The 22,239-nt window shown below is 30.4% G+C and overlaps 2 protein-coding genes across 2 annotated transcripts; both read right to left on the bottom strand.

Moving 5' to 3' along the window:
• Positions 1-855: 855 nt before the first annotated feature.
• Positions 856-2,968, bottom strand: LOC109133695 (uncharacterized). Its single transcript, XM_057392170.1, has 5 exons — positions 2,739-2,968; positions 2,495-2,630; positions 1,926-2,226; positions 1,420-1,812; positions 856-974 (listed from the first exon to the last, which is right to left on the bottom strand). Exons 1-5 carry the CDS (start codon positions 2,966-2,968, stop codon positions 856-858), a joined length of 1,179 nt encoding a protein of 392 aa, XP_057248153.1.
• Positions 2,969-12,874: 9,906 nt separating this feature from the next.
• Positions 12,875-16,435, bottom strand: LOC130590158 (uncharacterized). Its single transcript, XM_057392169.1, has 10 exons — positions 16,265-16,435; positions 15,906-16,173; positions 15,717-15,801; positions 15,475-15,602; positions 15,067-15,151; positions 13,831-13,911; positions 13,590-13,710; positions 13,326-13,502; positions 13,164-13,226; positions 12,875-13,021 (listed from the first exon to the last, which is right to left on the bottom strand). The coding sequence occupies exons 1-10, from the start codon at positions 16,433-16,435 to the stop codon at positions 12,875-12,877; spliced, it is 1,326 nt and encodes a 441-aa protein (XP_057248152.1).
• Positions 16,436-22,239: the final 5,804 nt, after the last annotated feature.

Genomic DNA, 22,239 nt, shown 5'->3' with positions numbered 1-22,239 from the left:
TGAGTGAAGGGTATGTGCTGTCGACAATCGATGATATGGGGTCATCTCCACCGTCTATAAGAATATCTTCAGTGATTTCAATATCGACTTCTCCATCATTGGGCCTCCAGCTCTGCCATCACCAACGCTCAGTATCCATTCTGAGAAGTCCCTTATTTCATTAGCGGTAGACGAAGAAGAACATGATTGAAGTCTCATATTGCGTGTAAGCTTCAAAACCTTACATGAATCCCATAGAAACGAAGAGTTTAACGTCGCAAATACTATATCTTGCCTTGTACCCTTGGGTATAACAGGCAGAATCTGTCTTAAATCACCACCAAAACAACAACTTTACCTCCAAATGGTCGATGCAAATTATCTCGATCAACACTTGCATAATGTCCTTTAAACTCCTATCAAGTGCTTCAAAGCAATATTTGTGCATCATTGGTGCTTCATCCCAGATAATTAGCTTTGTTCTCATGAGCAATGCAGCTAAGTCGAACCAGGCCTAATAGCTACACACGTAGAGTTTTCACAAACATTGAGTGGAAGCCCGAACCTTGAATGGGCGGTTCGACCTTTTGGAAGAAGTAGGGACGCAATTCCACTTGATGCTACTGGCAAAACAATTTCACCCATCTTCCTAATTGCAGCACACAATGTCCTCCAAATGTATGTTTTACCCGTGCCTCCATATCCGTATACAAAAAACACACCTCCTGATTGGCCATTAACAAGTGCATTATTTCGTTGAAAACCATTAGTTGTTCTTCGGTTAGACATGGAAACGTTTGTCATATTCCTGAATTAATGAGGGTATGTCATATGAAAGCTCATCCGCTATTAGCTTATTTTGACCTTCAAACACGACTAATTCTCTGGAAAAGGCATCTCACTGAATTTTCGAAGGCTACTACCATTACTTTGCAGTTTAGCTTCAATATCTGCCAGTGCAAAAGCTTGAATTTGTTCATCCGTTAGAGTTAAATCTGCAATGCGATAGGGAAGATTTAATATTAGTGCCTTCATTTAGTCATCGTGATCCTTTTTTCGTTGCACATTATTAAACATGCAAGTAAGCGATAAAAAGTAAGTATGCAAGTACTGTAACTTTACCTTTGTTTTTATGAATACGACGTTGTTTATATAGAATGTCATCAGATAGTAGTGCCATGTCTTTTCCCATATGTCTTCTGGTTTAGATAAGCTACCAGACATAAGTAACATGCAAAATAGATTTCGCAGATAATGCCCCGTTTCTCTAAAGCTTGCCTCTGTTATGGCGTCTATGTATTCCTTGTCGTCATCAAGCAGCCCCCTTGCGTAGCAAGCTTCTTTGAAGGTTGGATACACTAAACCATCAACGTTCTTATATCCTCGTAGCACGTCGGCCTTTTACAAAATTAAGGAGCGTTCTTAGATAGTATTTCTCACCAGAACCTGGAGCGACATGGTATACCCTGCCAAGTGCGAACCCTTTCGACCTAGGTGCCATTCTCGCGTAGGTTGTTTCCAAACAAATTTCGGGGAACTCTACATAAGTCAACTGTCTTGCTTCTTCATACTTTTGGTTGCATTCCATCCACGATAAAAACTTTGTGCTATCAACATTAGGTCTATCAAGTACATCTCCCACGTCCATCTGGTCAGTGTAGACGACCGTTTGCTCCCCAGGTAGATGGAAACTCAATCTCTCAACAGCAGGGGTTCGATAGTGAATAGGAAATCCATATATCCTCCACACTGCCTCACAAGCAGATATGTAACGGCAGTCGTAATACATTTTAATCTCATCAATCTTTTGTGGATCATCGCAGCTATTTTGTTCTGATAAGCAGCAGCAGTTACTCTATCGTAACCCTTATTTATGTACTTGAACAAATACTTTATCGATCTGGATTGATTGCACCATTCAACGTTTATATGGGCACGATACTTACGAAGCAGTTGTGGATTATAAGGAACAACAAACCTATTATCAAGATGCACTCCGTTCTTCTCAACCGAGGTTCCGTTATCTCTTCTTCTATAAACTGGATATCCTTCCTCATCAACCTTTGTTTCGTCAATAAATCTTTTAGGAAAATGCTTTGTGCACTTATTTTGATCCATGCAAGGTGCATTAGTGTTGGAGGAACCACATGGACCATGTAGCATCATTTTCGTAACAGTCTCATACAAATTCGGATCCTCAATTGGATCTGGTAACTCAGCGCATATAATCTTGTCAATATCGCTTGCCTGTGGATATTTGTCAGCAGGGTGCAGGAAAAGAAGTATATGAGCATGGGAAGGCCACGCTTTTGAAACTCAACTGTATAAACAACTGGAGAAAAAAAAGATATGTATGCATCATTATTTGAACAACCTTATAAGTAGACCAACTAATCTTGATGTGTAAATGTTTTGTAAAGTAGTATGAAATTCAATTAATTCAATTATAATATATTAAAGATGAAAAAAAGCTGTAGAAATCAACATCATTATACCGGATTTGATTTATACGTACAGCTTTAACTCGGCCAAATATCTCATTCTCCTTTAGGTCTTTAACCAATTGGTCGAGCTTCATTTTAAAGACTCGACAGATGATATCCGGTCTGTCCTCGGGTCTAAGTCCCCCTTTTTGAAGAATCTGCTTATTTCTGGCCATTTAGCATTACACGTAAAGGTTATGAACAAATCTGGATAACCATACCATCTACAAATGGCCATTGCATCCTGATAGTTCTCTCTCATGTAGCTATGTCCACCTGTGAATGACGGTGGTATCAAGCAACTCGCCATTGGAAGATCCCTCTGTATCACCTCTTTCCACAGCCCCTCTTAAATTCTTCACATTATCTGATCTTAAACTTTGTTGGTTATTCTTTAGAAAGGAGAGCCTCTCTGCCTCAATCATAGTGTAACCGTCAACCAAAAATTGTTGATACAACCGACGACATAATAACAAAGTATCGGCTTCTTGTTCACGATCTTGCATTCTGTATGCAAACCACTCCGCATAGTAAGTTGTTCTCTTTTATTCGTAGAACTACTTGATGCGGTCTTGTCTCTATGCATAACATCTACTCAAGATCCATCTTCCCCATATGGGAAAATCAGTGGATATTGTAACGGTAAATACGATGCGTGAAGCTCAGATATCTGCCTTAATCTTCCATTTTTCCTTTGGACTACTATATCCCTTATCTGCTGTATCAATGTCTCCAACTATAAGCGCGGCCACTTCAGATGTTGTTGGAAGGTTATAAGTCCTTCCATCAGAATCCCTTCTTCCAATTAGCCTAAGTTTTAAGTCTTCGCCGTTGTTTGATTCGAAACGATCTCTAGCCATTCTAAAACTCTTGGCCAATGGGTTATGCTGATCAACATATCCTTAATTGTGCAACGACACGATCTTCAAATTTATTAGGGTCTTTAGAACTGACGCAATATAGTATGTTCAAACGTTAGCATTGCTTTATTATGAATGAGGATGTATATATAACATTTAATACAAATGGCATGTTCAAATATTTGCAGTAAAATATCACGATACCTTGCCCTTCATCCTATTCTGAACCTCTTCTTCAGTGTCATATATGTATAGTTGAGAGAATTTAGGACGTGCTCCATCGTTCGGCAACAAACTGCCTATCAGGTGATGATTTTGACCTCCAATCTTGTATGTATATGGACCACGCCATGGTAGTTGGTGCAATTATTCTACCTCCCATAGAAGTGAAGAATACATCATGTTATACCCCTAATATTATCAAGGAAGTGCGCACTTCTACTATGTCTCTTTTCAATAGATCTTCCAAAAGTTGGGGTGGACGCTTAAGTAAAGGTAATTGCACTTTTCCTTGCATGCAACACATCCCAAACTTTGGTCTCCACTCTTATTTCGTTGTTTACTCGTTCACCAAACCACATTTGTGCTCCACAGAACTCGCAAACACAGGTGGGATCTCCCAAATCTGAATAACCTTCTACATAAAGAAAAATTATAACTTTAAATTAGTGTTTTAATGAATGTAACATGATAGTATAATATGTAAGTCTAATAACGCACCATTGACTGCAATGTCCACCATTACATGCTCTATAAAAAAGATATATGATACGTATGCGTTATAGGATTTACATGTTTCTTATTTAAAAATTGAGTTAAAAAAAAGACGATATAACAAAGAATATACCAAAATATATATGCTTTACTGCAGACTTATACCTGGAACCAATATTTTTCTGCTCGCGCATTAGAATTTGAATAATTGTCACATGCATATCATTTCCTTCAACATCATTGTCATCTGTAAACAAACTTTTTTGTTTAATGCATAAACAAAAGTTTAATAATTGTATAATTATCTCTACTATTTATGGTGCTGTATTAGTTAATTAATATTTACTATAACATACCTGGAATATTCTCTTTGAAACCGATTGAGGACTTGCTTACTTCGGATAACACGTGTCTTTGATCTAAATGAACTCATAATCTCATAGGTTGTATAACTTCCGTTGACAGTGGACATGGCGTAGACGCTATTCAGCGACAATAGGTGATGTAGTTGGTCACAACGTTTATATTTTATGATCATACTATGCCAAAACTGAAATAGTATAAACATGATATTTATAATAGTTAATTTATTACCAGAACTTCGTTTCTCTTCAATTATAAGTTTTCGTTGATGCCTTGCTATCTTTGATGCATGTTCTTTATCTAAGCACATAATTTTCAAAATATAATAGATTGTTTATACAGTAACGTTATTAGACAAATTAACAATCAATAAGGAATAATTTATATAAAACAACCGATATAATTTGTTATAGCACTTAATGGCGATTGAGTTGTGATGTCCACATGACAACTAATATCTTGTGAACTTGAAGATGGTCACTTTGGAAAATACTGCATTAAGATAATTTACATTACTATCTTGCAAGTAATACGTTTTCAAAGTAAATAAAACTATATACACTCACCATTAGGAATCGGAGTTACGTAAGAATTAGTAGAGAAGTTTTAATTGTCGACGATAAAGGAGAAATCCATATTGAGGAAAACGCTTATAATGCAAGACAATAAAATGTTAGTTGCATATATAAAAACAAAAGGATAACTAATTATTGTCCAAAATGTTGGATGATATGTGTTAATTACTTAATCTAATTGCGATTTATACCTGATGAAGATCCGATTAAGAGGTAAGTTGATTGGCTGGGATATTATTTGTGTCGTATAGGACAGAGGACGCGTAAATCTTGCACGCTTTTCTAACATAATAACTTCCTCTTTTGTCTTGCATATTTTTGTTGAGCTTCTTTTGATAACATTGATTGAGTGAATGAGTGGTAACTAAAATAAAAATGTTTTCCACGTTAATAGCATAATTGTACGTATATTAGATCGTTTTGAATTCATATGTACTTCAATGAAATTAATGTTATAATTCTACTTATGTTATAGTAAGTTGTTCTTGTCAAAGTATAGCAATAAGCAAATTAAAATAGTTAACATATAAGAATTAAGGTGTAGTATACTAAAAGCGAACTTTGAAATTCCATGTTTACTCAATAACATAAACATTAAGTCATTTATATTGTTAATTTACAAATTAAATAATATAAATTTAGCATGAATTCAATTTTCTTAAATATGTATGAAACAATATTGAATGGATGATAATAACAAATTTATTAGTTTACATAAAATAACACTTATGAATAAAATATGTTTAGAATGCTTAATGAGAAGGACATGACATTTCTATATTCTCCAAAAAATTTGTAAACACATAGTATGATTTCCAAACTCAATATAGATACATAATTATATATATATATATATATATATATATATATATACGTATATATATAAAATATATATATATATATATATATATATATATATATATATATATATATATATATATATATATATATATATATATATACGTTATATATTATATATATATAATATATATATATATATATATATATATATAATATAATATACGTATATATATATATATATATATATATACGTATATATATATATATATATTATATATATATATATTATATATATATATATATACGTATATATATATATATATATAATATATATATATATATATACGTATATATATATATATATATATATATATATATATATATATATATATATATATATTATACTTGATTTAAAGCCCATTATACATTTCCATCTAAACATAACCCTAATATGATACTCTTTATATACTACCTAATACTACCTAAGCTAAACCTTAAATACCTAAACATATGTTAACCTACATATAACTTATATCACCGTAACTATTTAATTTTTTTTATAACGTATAACAATGATTTATAAATAGATGTGACGACGAATTATTTATTTAGGCATAAAGTGATTTATTTAGTTTGGCCTTATAATAATATAACTTGTTTTAAAGCGCATTATACATTTCCACCTAAACATAATATTTACTATAATAAGATTTCCAAGCCCAATATAAATACACAATTATATATATAACTTGTTTTAAAGCCCATTATACATTTCCATTTAAGCATATCCTTTACTATAATACTCTATTTATACTACCTAATACTACCTAACATAAACCTTAAAAACCTAAGTATATATATAAATCCATCAAAACCAAATGCACCAAAACAAATTCATTTTCTGATTTTTAGAACCGTTCATATTCTCTCTCTCTCTCTCTCTCTCTCTCTCTCGAACATTCATTTCCACTCTCTAGAACCGTTCATATATATATATATATATACGTATATATATATATATACGTATATATATATATATACGTATATATATATATATATATATATATATATATACGTATATATATATATATATATATATATACGTATATATATATATATATATATATATACTTGATTTAAAGCCCATTATACATTTCCATCTAAACATAACCCTAATATGATACTCTTTATATACTACCTAATACTACCTAAGCTAAACCTTAAATACCTAAACATATGTTAACCTACATATAACTTATATCACCGTAACTATTTAATTTTTTTATAACGTATAACAATGATTTATAAATAGATGTGACGACGAATTATTTATTTAGGCATAAAGTGATTTATTTAGTTTGGCCTTATAATAATATAACTTGTTTTAAAGCGCATTATACATTTCCACCTAAACATAATATTTACTATAATAAGATTTCCAAGCCCAATATAAATACACAATTATATATATAACTTGTTTTAAAGCCCATTATACATTTCCATTTAAGCATATCCTTTACTATAATACTCTATTTATACTACCTAATACTACCTAACATAAACCTTAAAAACCTAAGTATATATATAAATCCATCAAAACCAAATGCACCAAAACAATTCATTTTCTGATTTTTAGAACCGTTCATATTCTCTCTCTCTCTCTCTCTCTCTCTCTCTCTCTCTCTCTCTCGAACATTCATTTCCACTCTCTCGAACATGCATGAAGAACATCTTCTCATCAAAAATGGCAACTTTCCTTTGCTTCTATATTTTCCAGATTTATTTGAAAGCTATTTACACAACAAAAACAAATTCGATTAACAAAGAAGACAACAGAAAATGTGAGAAAAAACCGTGGTTATTAATAAGTTTTCTGATTTAATATCAGAAAAGGGGATTTAGAAATTGGGGAATTAAATTTCGAAAGTTTTCTTCGCATGCAAACCGGATTGTATGTTCATTGCCATTGATGAAGAACTGAAGAAACGAACTATTTCATCAGATTTCAACTACTTACAGGTGTAGTGCTTTTATAGATTTAAGTTTGTTTTTTTTGTAATTAATAATTATATTAGTTCATGAATATATGATACTTTTGTAGATCTAACATTTTATCTTCTTAAAAGACAGTAAATTAAAAACATGCATCTATATCCTCAATTTATTTTTCTTTCGTATTTAGTTTGTATGAATCTAGATATTTTTTTCGCATGCATGTGACAAAAAAAAGAAGGAAAAATTGTTTTAAATAAGTCAACCTTTGCGTGGTCTTCCAATTTCAAGTCTAACTTTTGATTATTCCTAGTTAAGTTAGGCTTGTAGGGCTATTTTCTTCTATTGAGTTTTAACCTGTTTGTGACCTATTTAGCAGGTTACAAATGCCACGTGTTGCCAAATAATTAGTTTGCTATATTTTTTTGTTTTATTTTCTCACTACTCCCCTCCTCCTGTTATCTTTCTCTTCCCTCTTCCTTACACCACCCCCACCCACCCCCCACCCCTCCCCTACCCCTGCACCCCACAAGCAGCGTCCCACCCACCCATCCTCCCCTCCCCTGCCCTACTGCCTTTCCACCAGCAGCACCCCCTACCCCACCCTCCCCCCACCTCGCCCACTAGCACCCTTCCTCCTCCTCACGCACCCCCCTCCCCCCCGCGCCTCCCCCTCCCTCACTCTCGCCGGCGGACTCGTCTCTTTCCTCCTCCCTCACTCTCGCCGGAAGCTCGCAGCCCTAGTTCTTCAGATCATCCGCCTCCTCTATTTCTTTCTGGGCAGAAACGAGGGTGGGAGAGGGGGAGGCGCGAGATTCGATTCGAAGGAGGAAGGGGAGGAGGATCGATTTTCCGGCAGGGGAGGGGGAGGTATGGGATTCGAAGGGTAGGGGAGGGGGAGCGATTTTCCGGCGGGGGAGGGGAGGCGCGGAATTCGAAGGGGGGGACAGGGAGGAGGAGCAATTTTCCGGCAGGGGAGGGGGTGGCCTGGGATTCGAAGGGGGGAAGGGGAGGGGGTGTTGGTCGTTTGTTGGGGTGGGGTGGGGATGGTGATGTTGTGGGTTAATGGGTGGTTTTTAGTTTTTAGGTGGGTTAATGGGTAGCTTTTCAGTTTTGGGTGGGTTAATGGGTAGGCTTTCAGTTTTGGGTGGGTTAATGGGTGGGTTTTCAGTTTTGGGTGGGTTAATGGGTGGGTTATCTGTTTTTGGGTGGGTTAATGGGTGGGTTAATTGGTAAACTTTTTTATTTACAAATTTATCAGGTTACCGGTCATTTATCCTAATTAAAGTTAATGGCGCTACAAAGTTGACTTGACTAGGAATAATCAAAAGTTAGACTTGAAATTGGAAGACCACGCAAAGGTTAACTTATTTAAAACAATTTTTTCCAAAAAAGAATTAGCGGAAAATATTACGATATCTGAATATCTAATTTGTGTTTTCCTTGTACTTTACATGTTGATCTATATATTTTGTTGATAATCTTTATGGTTAAATACATTAAAAAAAATCAGTTATGCATTAAAATAATGAACGTATTGAATGGTTTTGACTCTACATTTCTCGCAACCAAATTGCATAGAAAATTATGAAATATAAAGTATAACTGTAAATTGTGTAATATTGTTAAAATTTTACTTTTTTACTATTTAGTACCTATATTATTGCATGAATATATGATTAATGCATCAATCTAAAATTACAATTAAATTTGCATGCATATCATCAATTTAATTTTTTTTCGTATTTAATATGTATGAATCTGTATATTTTCTCGCATGCATGTCACAAAAATAAGAAATATAAATTAAGTAGAAATATCATAATACCATTCAAATTTTGAATTTTTACTAATTATTTCCTGTATTATTTCATGAATATATCATTAATTAATCAATCTAAAATTATAACTTTTAAAAAACCGTAGAATAAAAAACTAAAGTATATCCTTAAGTGCTTTATTGTTAAATATAAGCTTCAAGAAAAATTAATTTCTCGCATGCATGTCACCAAAAAAAAAATTAGTTTACTATCCTATTATCTGAATATTTAATTTTTAATTGTATTTTATGTTGACTGACTATGAAATGTAGTTGATGATATGTATGATTTAATAGATTAATAAATAATAATACTTCCTCCGTTCTGTTTTAAATGAAACATTGGGTGAAATGACACTATTCGTTGATCAATTTTGACTCCAATTTATCGCTATTATATAAAGAAAAACATAGTCAAGTGGGATCTTGTTAGATTCGTCTCGATGCATAATATCAAATTATAACTTTTTTATATTTTTTACGGATACACAACTAAAGATATTAACGACTAAAGAAGCGCATTGGGTTGCGTGAAAAAGCAAACGTTTCATTTAAAATGGAACGGAGGAAGTATATAATTTTAAAAATAATATCGTAGTAAATAATCATGTATCATTTTAAAAATAATATCGTAAAAATAATATCATTTTAAAAGTAATTTATAATATTATTTCTCGCATGCAATGTTTTTTTTACAGAATTATAGCTGATAAAGTTGATTAAAGAAGGTAATCTCAATTCTGCTTCATCTCACTAATTGATTGCAAATTGTTGATTTATTTATTGGACAAAAATAATTTGTAATTGATAATATGTAGTTGATCCTTAGTTGATGATATGTATGACTTAATAGATTAATAAATAATAATATATAATTTTAAAAATAAAATCGTAGTAAATAATCATATATCATTTAAAAAATAATATCGTAAAAATAATATTATTTTCAAAATAATTTATAAATGTATGAAATATCTATCTATAGATATTGATATAGAATCGTATATCCTTAAAAAAGTAGTTGATAATATGTAGTTAATCCTTTAAAAAAAGTAGTTGATATCCCTAATCGTATATCCTTAAAAGTAATTTTTTTCAATTGTATATTATGTTCTGATGCTATAAATGTAGCTGATAATATTTATGATTTAATAGATTAATAAATAATCATAAATCCTTTTAAAAAAAATATCGTTGACAAAGTAATTGATAATATGTAGTTGATCCTAAAAAAAGTAGTTGATATCCTTAATCGTATGTCCTTAAAAGTAATTTTTTTTCAATTGTATATTATGTTCTCATTTTATAAATGTAGTTGATAATATTTATGATTTAATAGATTAATAAATAATCATAAATCCTTTTTAAAAAAATATCGTTAAATACATAAACTATGTTTGTTTTTTTCGAGGTTTTGCTTTGGATGCAAAGGACGGTGGCCATTGAAGAAATAATGTGAGATGAAAAAGGTAGTCTTCTCTTTTCCTATTTATAATTATTAATAATTATATACTTTATTTACATGATAAATTAAAGATATACTCAATTAGCTTGACTTATGTATGTTATAGTAAGGACATTTCATGATGAATAACTTTATTTGTTTAGTCAATGTTTGATTATTCCATAAATTCTCCACAAATATGAATTAAAAAAATGTAAGAAAGTAGTTTATATTGTTTCATATCTTCTTGAATCATTGTTTTGATTTAATTTTAGATGGAGTAGAAAATGTTAATATATATGGGAAATAGTAATAGAATTCAACAATTTATGTTTGCATTATTTTAAATACGCGATGCAATATTTTACCATCATGACTAAGCAAGATATAATTAGAAAATATATACACTACAAATATAACAACTTGGCAAAAACCATTAGTCTATTACAACATATGAAACATGGGGTCCTGATGAATCTGTTGGTGTACATAATAATAAGATTAAGTAGTTTTAATACAAATGTATCCACAAAATATATGCCAACATAGTAATCCTAAAATTATACTATACAGTTATACTAACCAATAATACATACCATTAGGAATATCAATTTTAGGAGATAAAAGAATAGGTACACTCAATTCCTGTGTTTTCCTTTTATTTTCAATCAAGCTTCCCTTCCTCATTCCCCTACTGACTTTGTCATCATCATTTGTATTAGACGTTAATTGTCTTTGTATGTAGATCATTATCTCTATTGTTACCTGGAATTAATATGTTTAATATAATATGGCTTAGTTAATGTCAATTCGCAACTATGTCTAAAGTAAGTAACTATATATTGAAAAAAATAATTGCAAATCAACTTATCATTAGAAATGTCAATTAAAGGAGTTCTTTCAGTCGAAAGATTTGACCGTTGGCTTCTACTTCGCTTATCGTTCAAAATTGATTTCCTCCTTTGCATAGCAACCTTTGCATCATGAAGTTGATTTGAATTGTTACAAACAATTGGATTATTGCCACCAAAATCGTTTTCTTTTCCGTAATCTGAAAGTTTCTTTACACGTTTACTATTAGAGGAACTCATTTCTCTAATTATTTTATGAAGTTGATTTGATTTGATGTGCATTTGGAAAACTTTTCTAAATTTGTATAGTTATTTATTTAGGAATAATAACGTGTTTTATAGAAATTATTTTATAATAATTGATATTGTTTTCCTTTAATAAAATATGTTGTCTACTATTAACTTACTTAAATATTCATTGTTAAAAAATGTGTAAGATGATGTTTAAAATATAAAACATTAGTATCAAAATACATACATATAGTTTATATCACTGCAAAATGATTTTTTTTTTTAATAACGTATACCAAAGAATCATAAAAACGAACTATTTATTTAAGCCTACATTTATCTATTTATATTCGGACTCCTTATAATAATATACATAACATCTAATACTAAATAAATGCTGTCAATCATAAGTATTATGTATATATGAATATATATATATTTATTTATTGGTTATGTATAATTTATAACAGTTAGGTTAACAAATTAAATGTTATGTAATGTTCAATATTTGGTTAAACATTATATAGTGAGGAAAACATATATGGTAATCAAATATATCATTAAATATTGCGTAAACAATCATGTGTTAACCACAAAAGTTTTGAAATGATTGTAAAGGAGAATAACCAAATCCTTAATAAACTAATGCAAATTGTTTAGAAATGTAAAACGCAACCTAAGAAAAACGTTCATCTAATAGGCTATAGATAGACGTTATTTGTAGTTCCTAAATGTAGGTGAACTATCCAGACTCCATCTTTGTCATTCTTCTTCTTGAGGCACAACAGACTTGAGTTTCTTATTAGTTGAAAGCTGCATCCCTAAGGGTGAATGTTCATCAAGTAATGTTGCCCTCTTTTGCGGTGTGATGTGGGAGAGAGAAGAGTCTGTCTCCGAATGAGAGAGATCCTATTGAATATGGTGAAAAAATAATGGTTGTTAGAAATGCTAAACATATATATATATATATATATATATATATATATATATATATATATTATAATATATATAATGTGGGTAGAAGAAATTAGTTGAAATAGCTAATTATTACCCTGATCTCTTCACATTCTTGCACACTTTCTGCCTCACTCTCTTTTTTCACAACAATAGAGTTCTGTTTAAAATAAGTGTACATAAGTAATTACCAATTAATTGTTTACATAATGATAGATAATGAAAAAAATTGTAAAATCGTGTGTATCAATTCAAATACCTCCAACTTCACATAAAGTTCAATCCACTTGTTAATTAATTCAGGTTCATCCGACGTAGAATTCACAGTGTAGGAATAATTTTGATCAACGTCATTATTATATGGCACAGTGACCTTAAACAAAAATCTTTTCCCCAATAGACTTTTGAATTCTTCAGGAAACTCATTGTTTTCTATCTACATGTACTTCGATGTTAGTATTTATAAATGTACATAAGAAACTATGTATTACAATTGGTAATTAGATATTGTATGATAACAAACCTGATTTTGAGAGGCAACCATTTCTTTTGCTGTTCTACCAACCAATTTAGACACCTCTTTATCAAACATCATAAAAGAAGCATCTCCAGATTTATCAGCAACAATCAATTTTATCTTGAATCTATAAGAATTTTCGAAAATTAGCTATTAAACTATAAAAATGTGTAATTTATTGAAACTTAACGTTAAATATTAGTGTATATTTTCCTTTTTGTAATGGTAAATTAGAAAATATAAGTACCTTGGTGTTGTACTACGTAACACTACATTCTCCTTTCTACACCAGATGACATCATCTTCCCTAATCACTCCACTCATACATCTGTTGCATCCATCGTAATACCAACTATACCCAACATCTATGTCCTCTATTGTGGCTAGGCATACGCATACACAAGCCGAGAAATGAAAAATGTACTAAGGATAATTAGTCATTTTTCTTGTGATGTTAATATATATTGTTGCATGAAATGACAAAGTTCTCACCTTTTTCATGTTCATAATGTCGAAATATCTTTTACATATTCTTGCTTCAAAAAGTCATCACTCTCATTCGTCAGTTGAGTTAGTTGGCCAGATATTTGTTGAGTTTTGCAACACATGCTGCAAAACAATCATGTAGCATAATCTTAGACAAATCGTGCTAAATGTGTATGCATTTTGTATGTTCCTACTATTTGTATGAGTTTTTGTATTAATAATGCATTTTCCAAGAGATCATTTTCCTATTTATCTAATAATGTACTCAATCTTTCATATGTTCTTATTTTACAAACAAAGTTAATAGCTATATATAATGTAGGTATATTTGTAGGATATCATGCAACAACATAGAGTCCGAAACTTACATATTTGGTGATATGTGATGAAACGCAGGTATAATTTCTTTAACTTTATATGACACAACATAAATTACATTTATATTAATACTATCAATACATGCTTACTATGTGATCCATAACGTATATTTAATTGGTATAATAAATTAAAAAATAATACTTAACCATGTTGGTTACTATTTTATTCCACTTAATATTAGTTTAGTGCTATATGTAAAGAATATTTTAAAGCGATGTAATTTGTTGTTAATTTTAAATGTAATAATTATTTATTTGTATTTGATATTATTAGGTGGAACAAAATAAACTCATATTCATAGTTCACCTACATGGTTAGGTACAATTATATTGACGTGCTAATGAATGTTTTGTTCTATACAAATAATTAGATGTAGTTACAGAATCTCAAATTATATTATTGTGGTAGATAACATACAATTACATGATATTCTAATACATAGTTGCATGATAAAACAAAGGATTATTCTTGTATGAAATTTATTTTGTTGTATTTATGAGTGTTAAGTAGGGTAATTGATATAACATTGATCATTGTTAAAACTTTAATTATATAAATGTTTAATTATATAAATGTGGCTGATATGTCATCTATTAAATTGAACATTAATATAACTTACCTATCTTTAAAAGCAATAATTTCAGATAATTGTGTGTTAATGAACAATCTTGAATCATATCGAGAATTTTGAACACGAACACCACCTATTATAAAAAAACAGATAGACAAATTAATATCTATAACACAATAAAAATTTAAATAACTAAAATCGAATCTAATTTATGTATAAAATATACGAAGTAGTTATGTTAAATATACAATTTAGTCACTTTTTTTAAAAGATCCGGAAAAAAAAATTAAGTGGTGCATTATATTTTACTTTTTCTTGATTCTGCAATACATATTTAATACATATTTAGTACAAAAATAAAATCTATTACAAATCTAATACGAAAATTAAAAAGCTAAAACATATTTAATACGAAAATTCAAATCTAAGCGTGGATTAAATAAAAGTACGAATTACCTTTATACATGATTCGTTTTGCAAACTGTAAGATGACTATAATTGCACCATTAGCTCCCTCAGCATTTATGTAATTTATCATCTCATCAGCATATGTGCCCCATAGAACACATGTTAGGTTGTCATTCCTAATTAGAAATACGAATGAAAATTTTCATAAGTTGTTATATTAAAGTATAAATAAAATAAAAAAAATTGTCCCAAAAAATATGGTCAATAAATAATAATGTATATACACATACTTTGTGTCCATCAGCTCAATAGTCATGCACCTCGATTTAGCGGTCTTGGTTAGTTCACTATACGCAGTCACTTGTCCAATTATATCTATATGTTGTTTAAAAAAAAACTTATAACTTAAGGTGTACGTTTCAAAATAAACTAAAAATCATAGAAATAAAGGAAATGATTATAGAACAAATTAAACATACCAATGAGATAAACATCAGAACCTTTTTTGGCCAAAATATCACCAAATGGAACAAATTCAAAACCATATAGTGGGATATCCAAAGGATTGCAGTCTACTATAGACGACCCATAATTCATTGATATGGTGAATTTATGTTGCGTAGTTAGCTCGTATCCAGCATTATCACGTAGCAAAAAATTTGAAATATGTCTAAATCCTCCTTCCTCAATCTTTGGCCAAAAAGCAACAATTAGGTTCCTTCGAATACTGGCATGTATTTTTGTACCCTATAAACACATATATAATATAATTGACTATTAGTAAAAGAAACGAATACAAAAATCTTTCTATACATAATATAGATTGCAGATCACTTACATGTACATCCATCAAAATCATTTCAATGCTACCAGCTTCCAGATTGTTCATAAAGTTTGGCTTCTCATAAACCCGTATTATCCGGACTTCAATAGTGATATATTTTGTTCCCTTAACCAAATCAGAAACATTAATCATTTTTTTAACAGGTGCTTCATTTCGGGATGCCATTTGTGTAGGAAAATATTATAGTGAAAGATGGAATAAACGGGTTTTCGTAAAAATATGAATTAAGATTAGGAGTAAGAGCTCAGTGTGTATTTATATAAAGTGAAGTAAAAGATATTTATGAATTAGTATTCACGTTAATATGAAGCTGTTTTAGGAAATGATTTGGTCAAAATCTAAGACCCAATTCGGTTAGAAAATTGAAAAATATGAATATCTAATAATCAATGACAATTTTAATCACCGATTATAAAATTGATTACAGTAAATTGTTACCTTAATTTAAATCATTAAGTCACTCAAAATCGATCATATCATAAACTACATCAAGTAATAAGATATCTAGCCCATTTTAACATCGAGTAACCCATATATTCCTGAAATACAATTATTAGGAAAATTTGTATTATTATAAACTTTTTTTTTAAAAAAAGAATAGTATCATGATTCCTTCTGAATTAACGTTGAGATCTAAAAAATTTCTATATATAATCGTACAGTGATTGTAGGAATTATTTACCTAAAATTTGAATATATCATAATCAATGACAATCTTAATCACCAATTATAAGACTGCTTACAATAAGTTATTACCTTCATTTAAATCATTAAATCACTCAAAATCATATCATAAACTACATCGATTAATAATATTTCTAGCCTATTTTAACTTCGAGTAACCCATATATATATTCCTGAAATACAACTATTACGAATAATTGTATCATTATTACTTTATTTTTTAAAGAATAATAGTATGATGATTCCTTCTGAATTATATAAAAATCAACTAAAGAAGATTTGAATATATTCGTACAGTGATTTTAGAAATTACTTACCTAAAATATGAATATTTCATAATCATTGACAATCTTAATCACCGATTTCCTAATCAATTTTGTTTTTTTTTAAAAAATATGACAATCTTAATCACCGATTTCTTAATTGCTTATAATAAGTTGTTACATTCATTTAAATCATTAAATCACTCAAAATCATATCATAAACTGCCCTAATTAATAACATATGTAGCCTAATTTAACTTCGAGTAACACATATGTTCCTGAAATACAAATATTAATAAAAAATAATAGTATCATGATTCCTTCTGAATTAACGTTGAGATTCAAAAAATATAGGACATATATTCGCAAATCTATGCATATATTCCTAAAATCAGATAATCAACTAATCAATTACTAATATATTTAGCCTATTTATACTTTGAATAAACCATATATTCCTAAAATACAATTATTACGAAAAATGGTATCATTGGTGACATAAGTATAGCTCTTGTAAAATCATTGCCCACAAATCGTAATTTTGTTTTTTGTATAGATAAAAAATATATAAGACATATAATGCACAACCTTTACCTAAATTGGCGTAATAATAATATTTGATTACATTACTTACAAATTAATTATTCACTTCATATATAGGTAAGTATATATTTGAATCTTAAATAAGCCAACTACTTAAATTAACGATATGTAGACTTAAACAGTTATAAGTGTGCATCAATAAACAACAAAATCTGAAATTTAAATCAACCATTTATAAGTTTTTTATTATTAGTGTTTAATCTAAATATATATAGATTGTTTTGATATGTGGTCAAACTGAATATAAGTTCATCATAACTTAACAAAAATGATTGTCATTTACTATGGAAAATATATAAGATTAATAAAAACTTATCTTATTGAAATTAAAACTCTTATTATGAAAAGAACCTTAATACAATTGAAAATTAAACTACAAATCAATTTAAAGCAAAAACTTAAAATAACTATTTCAGATGAATTGGTAAATCTAGTGGAGCAAGCGTAGAAAAAAGGTTGCTTCGCGATTACATAAGTATGCATCACATAAATTATTGAGATCATCAGGACCCCATGCGAAATAATCCCATTTGTCCACAATGTTGTCATATGCATGAAGGTGCCCTTGATCACACTTTACCAATTCATCTGACTCACGAACAATGCTATTATTTAACCAAAGGGACACCATCATATCTCGTAAAGTTCCTCTTAATTGAACCACTTCATCTATTGGATGCTGGTGAAAAACACTTAGTAATAACGATACACCCCTTTTTTTGCGTTCTTCATCTACATTGCATATAAGCAAAAGTCCCAATAAATATGTGGCCAACACATTACCCTTTGAATGTGCCAAGTCGATGTTTTTCAACCCTTCATCTAACAAACATATGTAAAATACTGTACCTATAGAAAAATAGTTAGTTATGTTCATAATTTAAATAAATAAAAAAATATACATGCGTTAAAATTTCGTTAATCAAAAGTAAACAACTTTACCATGCCATAATGCAAAAGTGCTTCTGGGTTCTTGTATTGCAAGCACAAATCAAAAAACTTTGCTTTATTTTCATCATTACGCAACGAATGCATGTACAAGTGTTCGAAAGAAACCTTCTTATATATCTTCTCATCGTGTGACATTTTATTAATAGCCTTGCAACTGAAAAACAAATTAATTTCATAAGATGATAAATTGTAAATTTATATCCCGTCAAAACAAAAGAAATTATAAATATACACTAGTAGAAAAAGGTCAATTTGCGTCGCCCCATTTGCGTCGCACATACACGAAAACGACGCACAAATACTATTTGCGTCGCACGCGACATTAAATCGACGCACAAGACGAATGATTTGCGTCGTATGTAACTAACGTGCGATGCAAATCATCTATGTGCGTCGCATGAAGCTCTCAGTGCGACGCACATAACAAAGTAATCTGCGTCGCACTTTATTTCAAGTGCGTTGCATAAAGTAATCTGCGTCGGATCCCTTGGCCCATCCGACGCAGATCAGCCCAAAAGCCCCAACCTACCCCTTGCGCGCGATTCTTAAACCCGACCCTTCTCTCAAACCCTAAAACACTTCTCCCTCGCGTCTCTCTCCTCACACCAGAATGGGGGATTCTCTCAAACCCTAAAACTCTATCTCCCTCACGCCTCAACCTCAAACTCTCTCTCTCAGAACCAACTCCTCTCTCTCTCTCTCAGATCTCCTCCTCTCTCTTTACAATCAACGAAGTGCACACATTACGTTTCCGGCGAAGAGATTGATTGAGAATCGCCGACGACGACGAAGAACTGCAGATTATCCTCTCACTCTCTCTCTCTAAGGGCGAACAACCTTCAAGCTCTTTCTCTCCGGCGAACAACGACGAAAAACAACCCTCAAGCTCTTTCTCTCTCCGGCGAACGACGAAGAACAAGTGAACAACCCTCATACTCTCTCTCTACAATTTCAGACGAAGAACAGGTTCGTTTTTTTAGATCTATAATTTCGTGGTTTCATTTTTTCATTGTTTAAAATCTAATTTTTTTCATTGTTTAAATCTACAATTTCGTTGTTTCATTTTTTCATGTTTTCAGATCTACAATTTTTTCCTTTCGTTTTTTTCATTTTTACGTTGTTTAGATCTAATTTTTTCATTGTTTTCGAGTTTTGTACATCTGAAATTATGTTCTTCTGTTTTTTTACTTTTTATATCTGATTTTTTATTGATTTTTTTTCGTATTTTCATTTGCAGATCTATTTTTTGTTTATCTGGAAGTTCTCTTCGTCTGAAATGGAAGGAAATTGAAGAAACGTTCGTTTTGTTTCGACTTCGCATCTCTCTACTCTAAATCTCGTTGTGTTAATATATGATTTTTTCATTGTTCGAGTTGTAAATTATTGAATTTTTGTGCTTTATTGTTTTGTGTTGGAGTTGTAAATTATGAATTTTGTTGGTTTATTCTGCTGTGTTCAATTCGCTTCTTCTACTATTCAAGAATCCTCTTTGTTTTTCGTTTTTCTTTGAATGTTCAGTATTTCCTAGTTCTGAATTTTTTTTTTTATTAAGATAGGAATGTGCGTCGCACATTGTGTAGGGTGCGACGCACAGTGAGTTTTTTTTTATATTAAAATCAGCCATTTGCGTCGCACCGTATACGAGTGCGACGCAAATAGCTGTACCATCTGCGTCGTTTCCGCATACGACGCAAATCATTTTGAGTCATTTGCGTCGAGGGCTTTGGCGTCGCACCAAAGTCCGACGCAAATAGGCGCCTCACATCCGACGCAAATTGCCTTTTCTGTACTAGTGATAAAACTCACATCAATCTGCATGCAAATAAATCAGGAGCACTTGCAGCACCAACGCGTGAAAGAATTTCAATAATAATTTCAGTAGGAAGGGCATGAACAATGTTAGGCTTCTTTGCAGTTGGGAAGTCCATGCTTGAGAGTGTGAGAATGAAAAAAATCGAAATTTTAATTTGGAGGGTGTATTTTGGTTGAATGAATTGTAAAAACTATGCATGTATATTTAGATATATATAACATTTATAAAAAAGGCATGCTTAGAGAAAATGAAAAGATGTGTCTTTTGGCAATAATATTTGAGACAATGGAAAGTCACTAATTAAGGGCAAATCATACCAACATTTCGTAACTGCCAAATATATATATATATATATATATATATATATATATATATATATATATATATATATATATATATATATCCCAATTATTGCTATTTTAATATAGGAATTAGTAGGAAATTCATTAAAAAAAAAAGACGGCAGTTTATATATTTTTTTTAAAAACGTGACTAATGATTGTATATAGTTATTTGAAATATACTTAAATTTACAGCCATTAATGCAATAATTTACTTTATTAATGTAAATGTTTGGTAATATATCAATTTTTTAACCGGCATATATAAATCTGTATATATATTACATATATTTACATTGTTATAAATGGTTGTGTCTTTTGGCAATAATATTTGGAAAAATGGAAAGTCACTACTTATTGGCAACACATACCAAAATTTCGTAACTGTCAAATCTAAAAATATCCCAATTAGTGCACTATTTAATATAGGAAAATCTACTAAATTCAATAAACGAAATGACGCCAATTACTATATTTTTTTTATTAAAAACGTGACTAATAATTGTATTTGTTTGTTACATATATACGTCCAATTTTAATTATTGCACTAATTTAGGGTCTGTTCTCTTCGGCATAAAACAGCTGAACTGAACTGAACTGATCTGAACTGAACTGAACTGATCTGAACTAAACTGAACTGATCTGAACTGAATTGAAATGAATTGAACTGAACTGAATTGAACTGAACTGAACTGAACTGAATTGAACTGAACTGAAATGAATAGTGATATGTGAGAGTAAAAGTATTGTCAAGAGCTGAACTGAACTGGTCTGAACTGAATTGAACTGAACTGAATTGAATAGAACTGAATTGAATCGAACTGAACTGAACTGATCTGAACTGAACTGAACTGAATAGAACTGAACTGAACTAAATTGAACTGAACTGAACTGAACGGAAAATAAGATGGGGAGAACAGGCCCTTAGTTTATTATTTTAAGTGTTTGGTAATAAATCAATTTTATAACCGGAATATATAAATACGATTATATATGATATATATATATTTATTGGTATTAAATTTTCATTCTATTATGATTTAAGACATAAACGAAGTGGTGGAATTATATAATTAATAACGCATAACAAAAAGTAGTAAACTTACATTTTAATTGAAACACTTTGTAACTAAGAAAATTCAAATAACAAATAAAATACATAAAAATTATATTTTGTGATCCATTTGTTTGCTATAAGTAGGCAACTTGCAAGTAAATTGATAAGCACACTCTTCCGCCCAGTAAACGTGTGTAACATCCACAACTTCATGAACTTTAGATTTAACACATAGCAATGTCGCTTCAAGTACGAAA

Source organism: Beta vulgaris, chromosome 9 (assembly GCF_026745355.1).
Source record: "Beta vulgaris subsp. vulgaris cultivar EL10 chromosome 9, EL10.2, whole genome shotgun sequence".
NCBI classification, from domain to species: Eukaryota; Viridiplantae; Streptophyta; class Magnoliopsida; order Caryophyllales; family Amaranthaceae; genus Beta; species Beta vulgaris.
This window is presented reverse-complemented; position numbering and strand designations above follow the sequence as displayed.

Bases quoted from the DNA above. Each gene is read 5' to 3' on its own strand.
- LOC130590158 (XM_057392169.1), bottom strand. From the start codon at position 16,435: ATGGCATCCCGAAATGAAGCACCTGTTAAAAAAATGATTAATGTTTCT. The intron at 13,912-15,066 runs GTAAGTTATATT...TGGATGCAACAG, and splicing joins ATTATTGCTTTTAAAGATAG to ATGTATGAGTGGAGTGATTA. The intron at 13,711-13,830 runs GTACTTATATTT...AAATTCTTATAG, and splicing joins TTACGTAGTACAACACCAAG to ATTCAAGATAAAATTGATTG.
- LOC109133695 (XM_057392170.1), bottom strand. From the start codon at position 2,968: ATGCAAGATCGTGAACAAGAAGCCGATACTTTGTTATTATGTCGTCGG. The intron at 1,813-1,925 runs GTAAGTATCGTG...GCTGCTTATCAG, and splicing joins TTATAATCCACAACTGCTTC to AACAAAATAGCTGCGATGAT. The intron at 975-1,419 runs GTGAGAAATACT...ATCGCATTGCAG, and splicing joins CCATGTCGCTCCAGGTTCTG to ATTTAACTCTAACGGATGAA.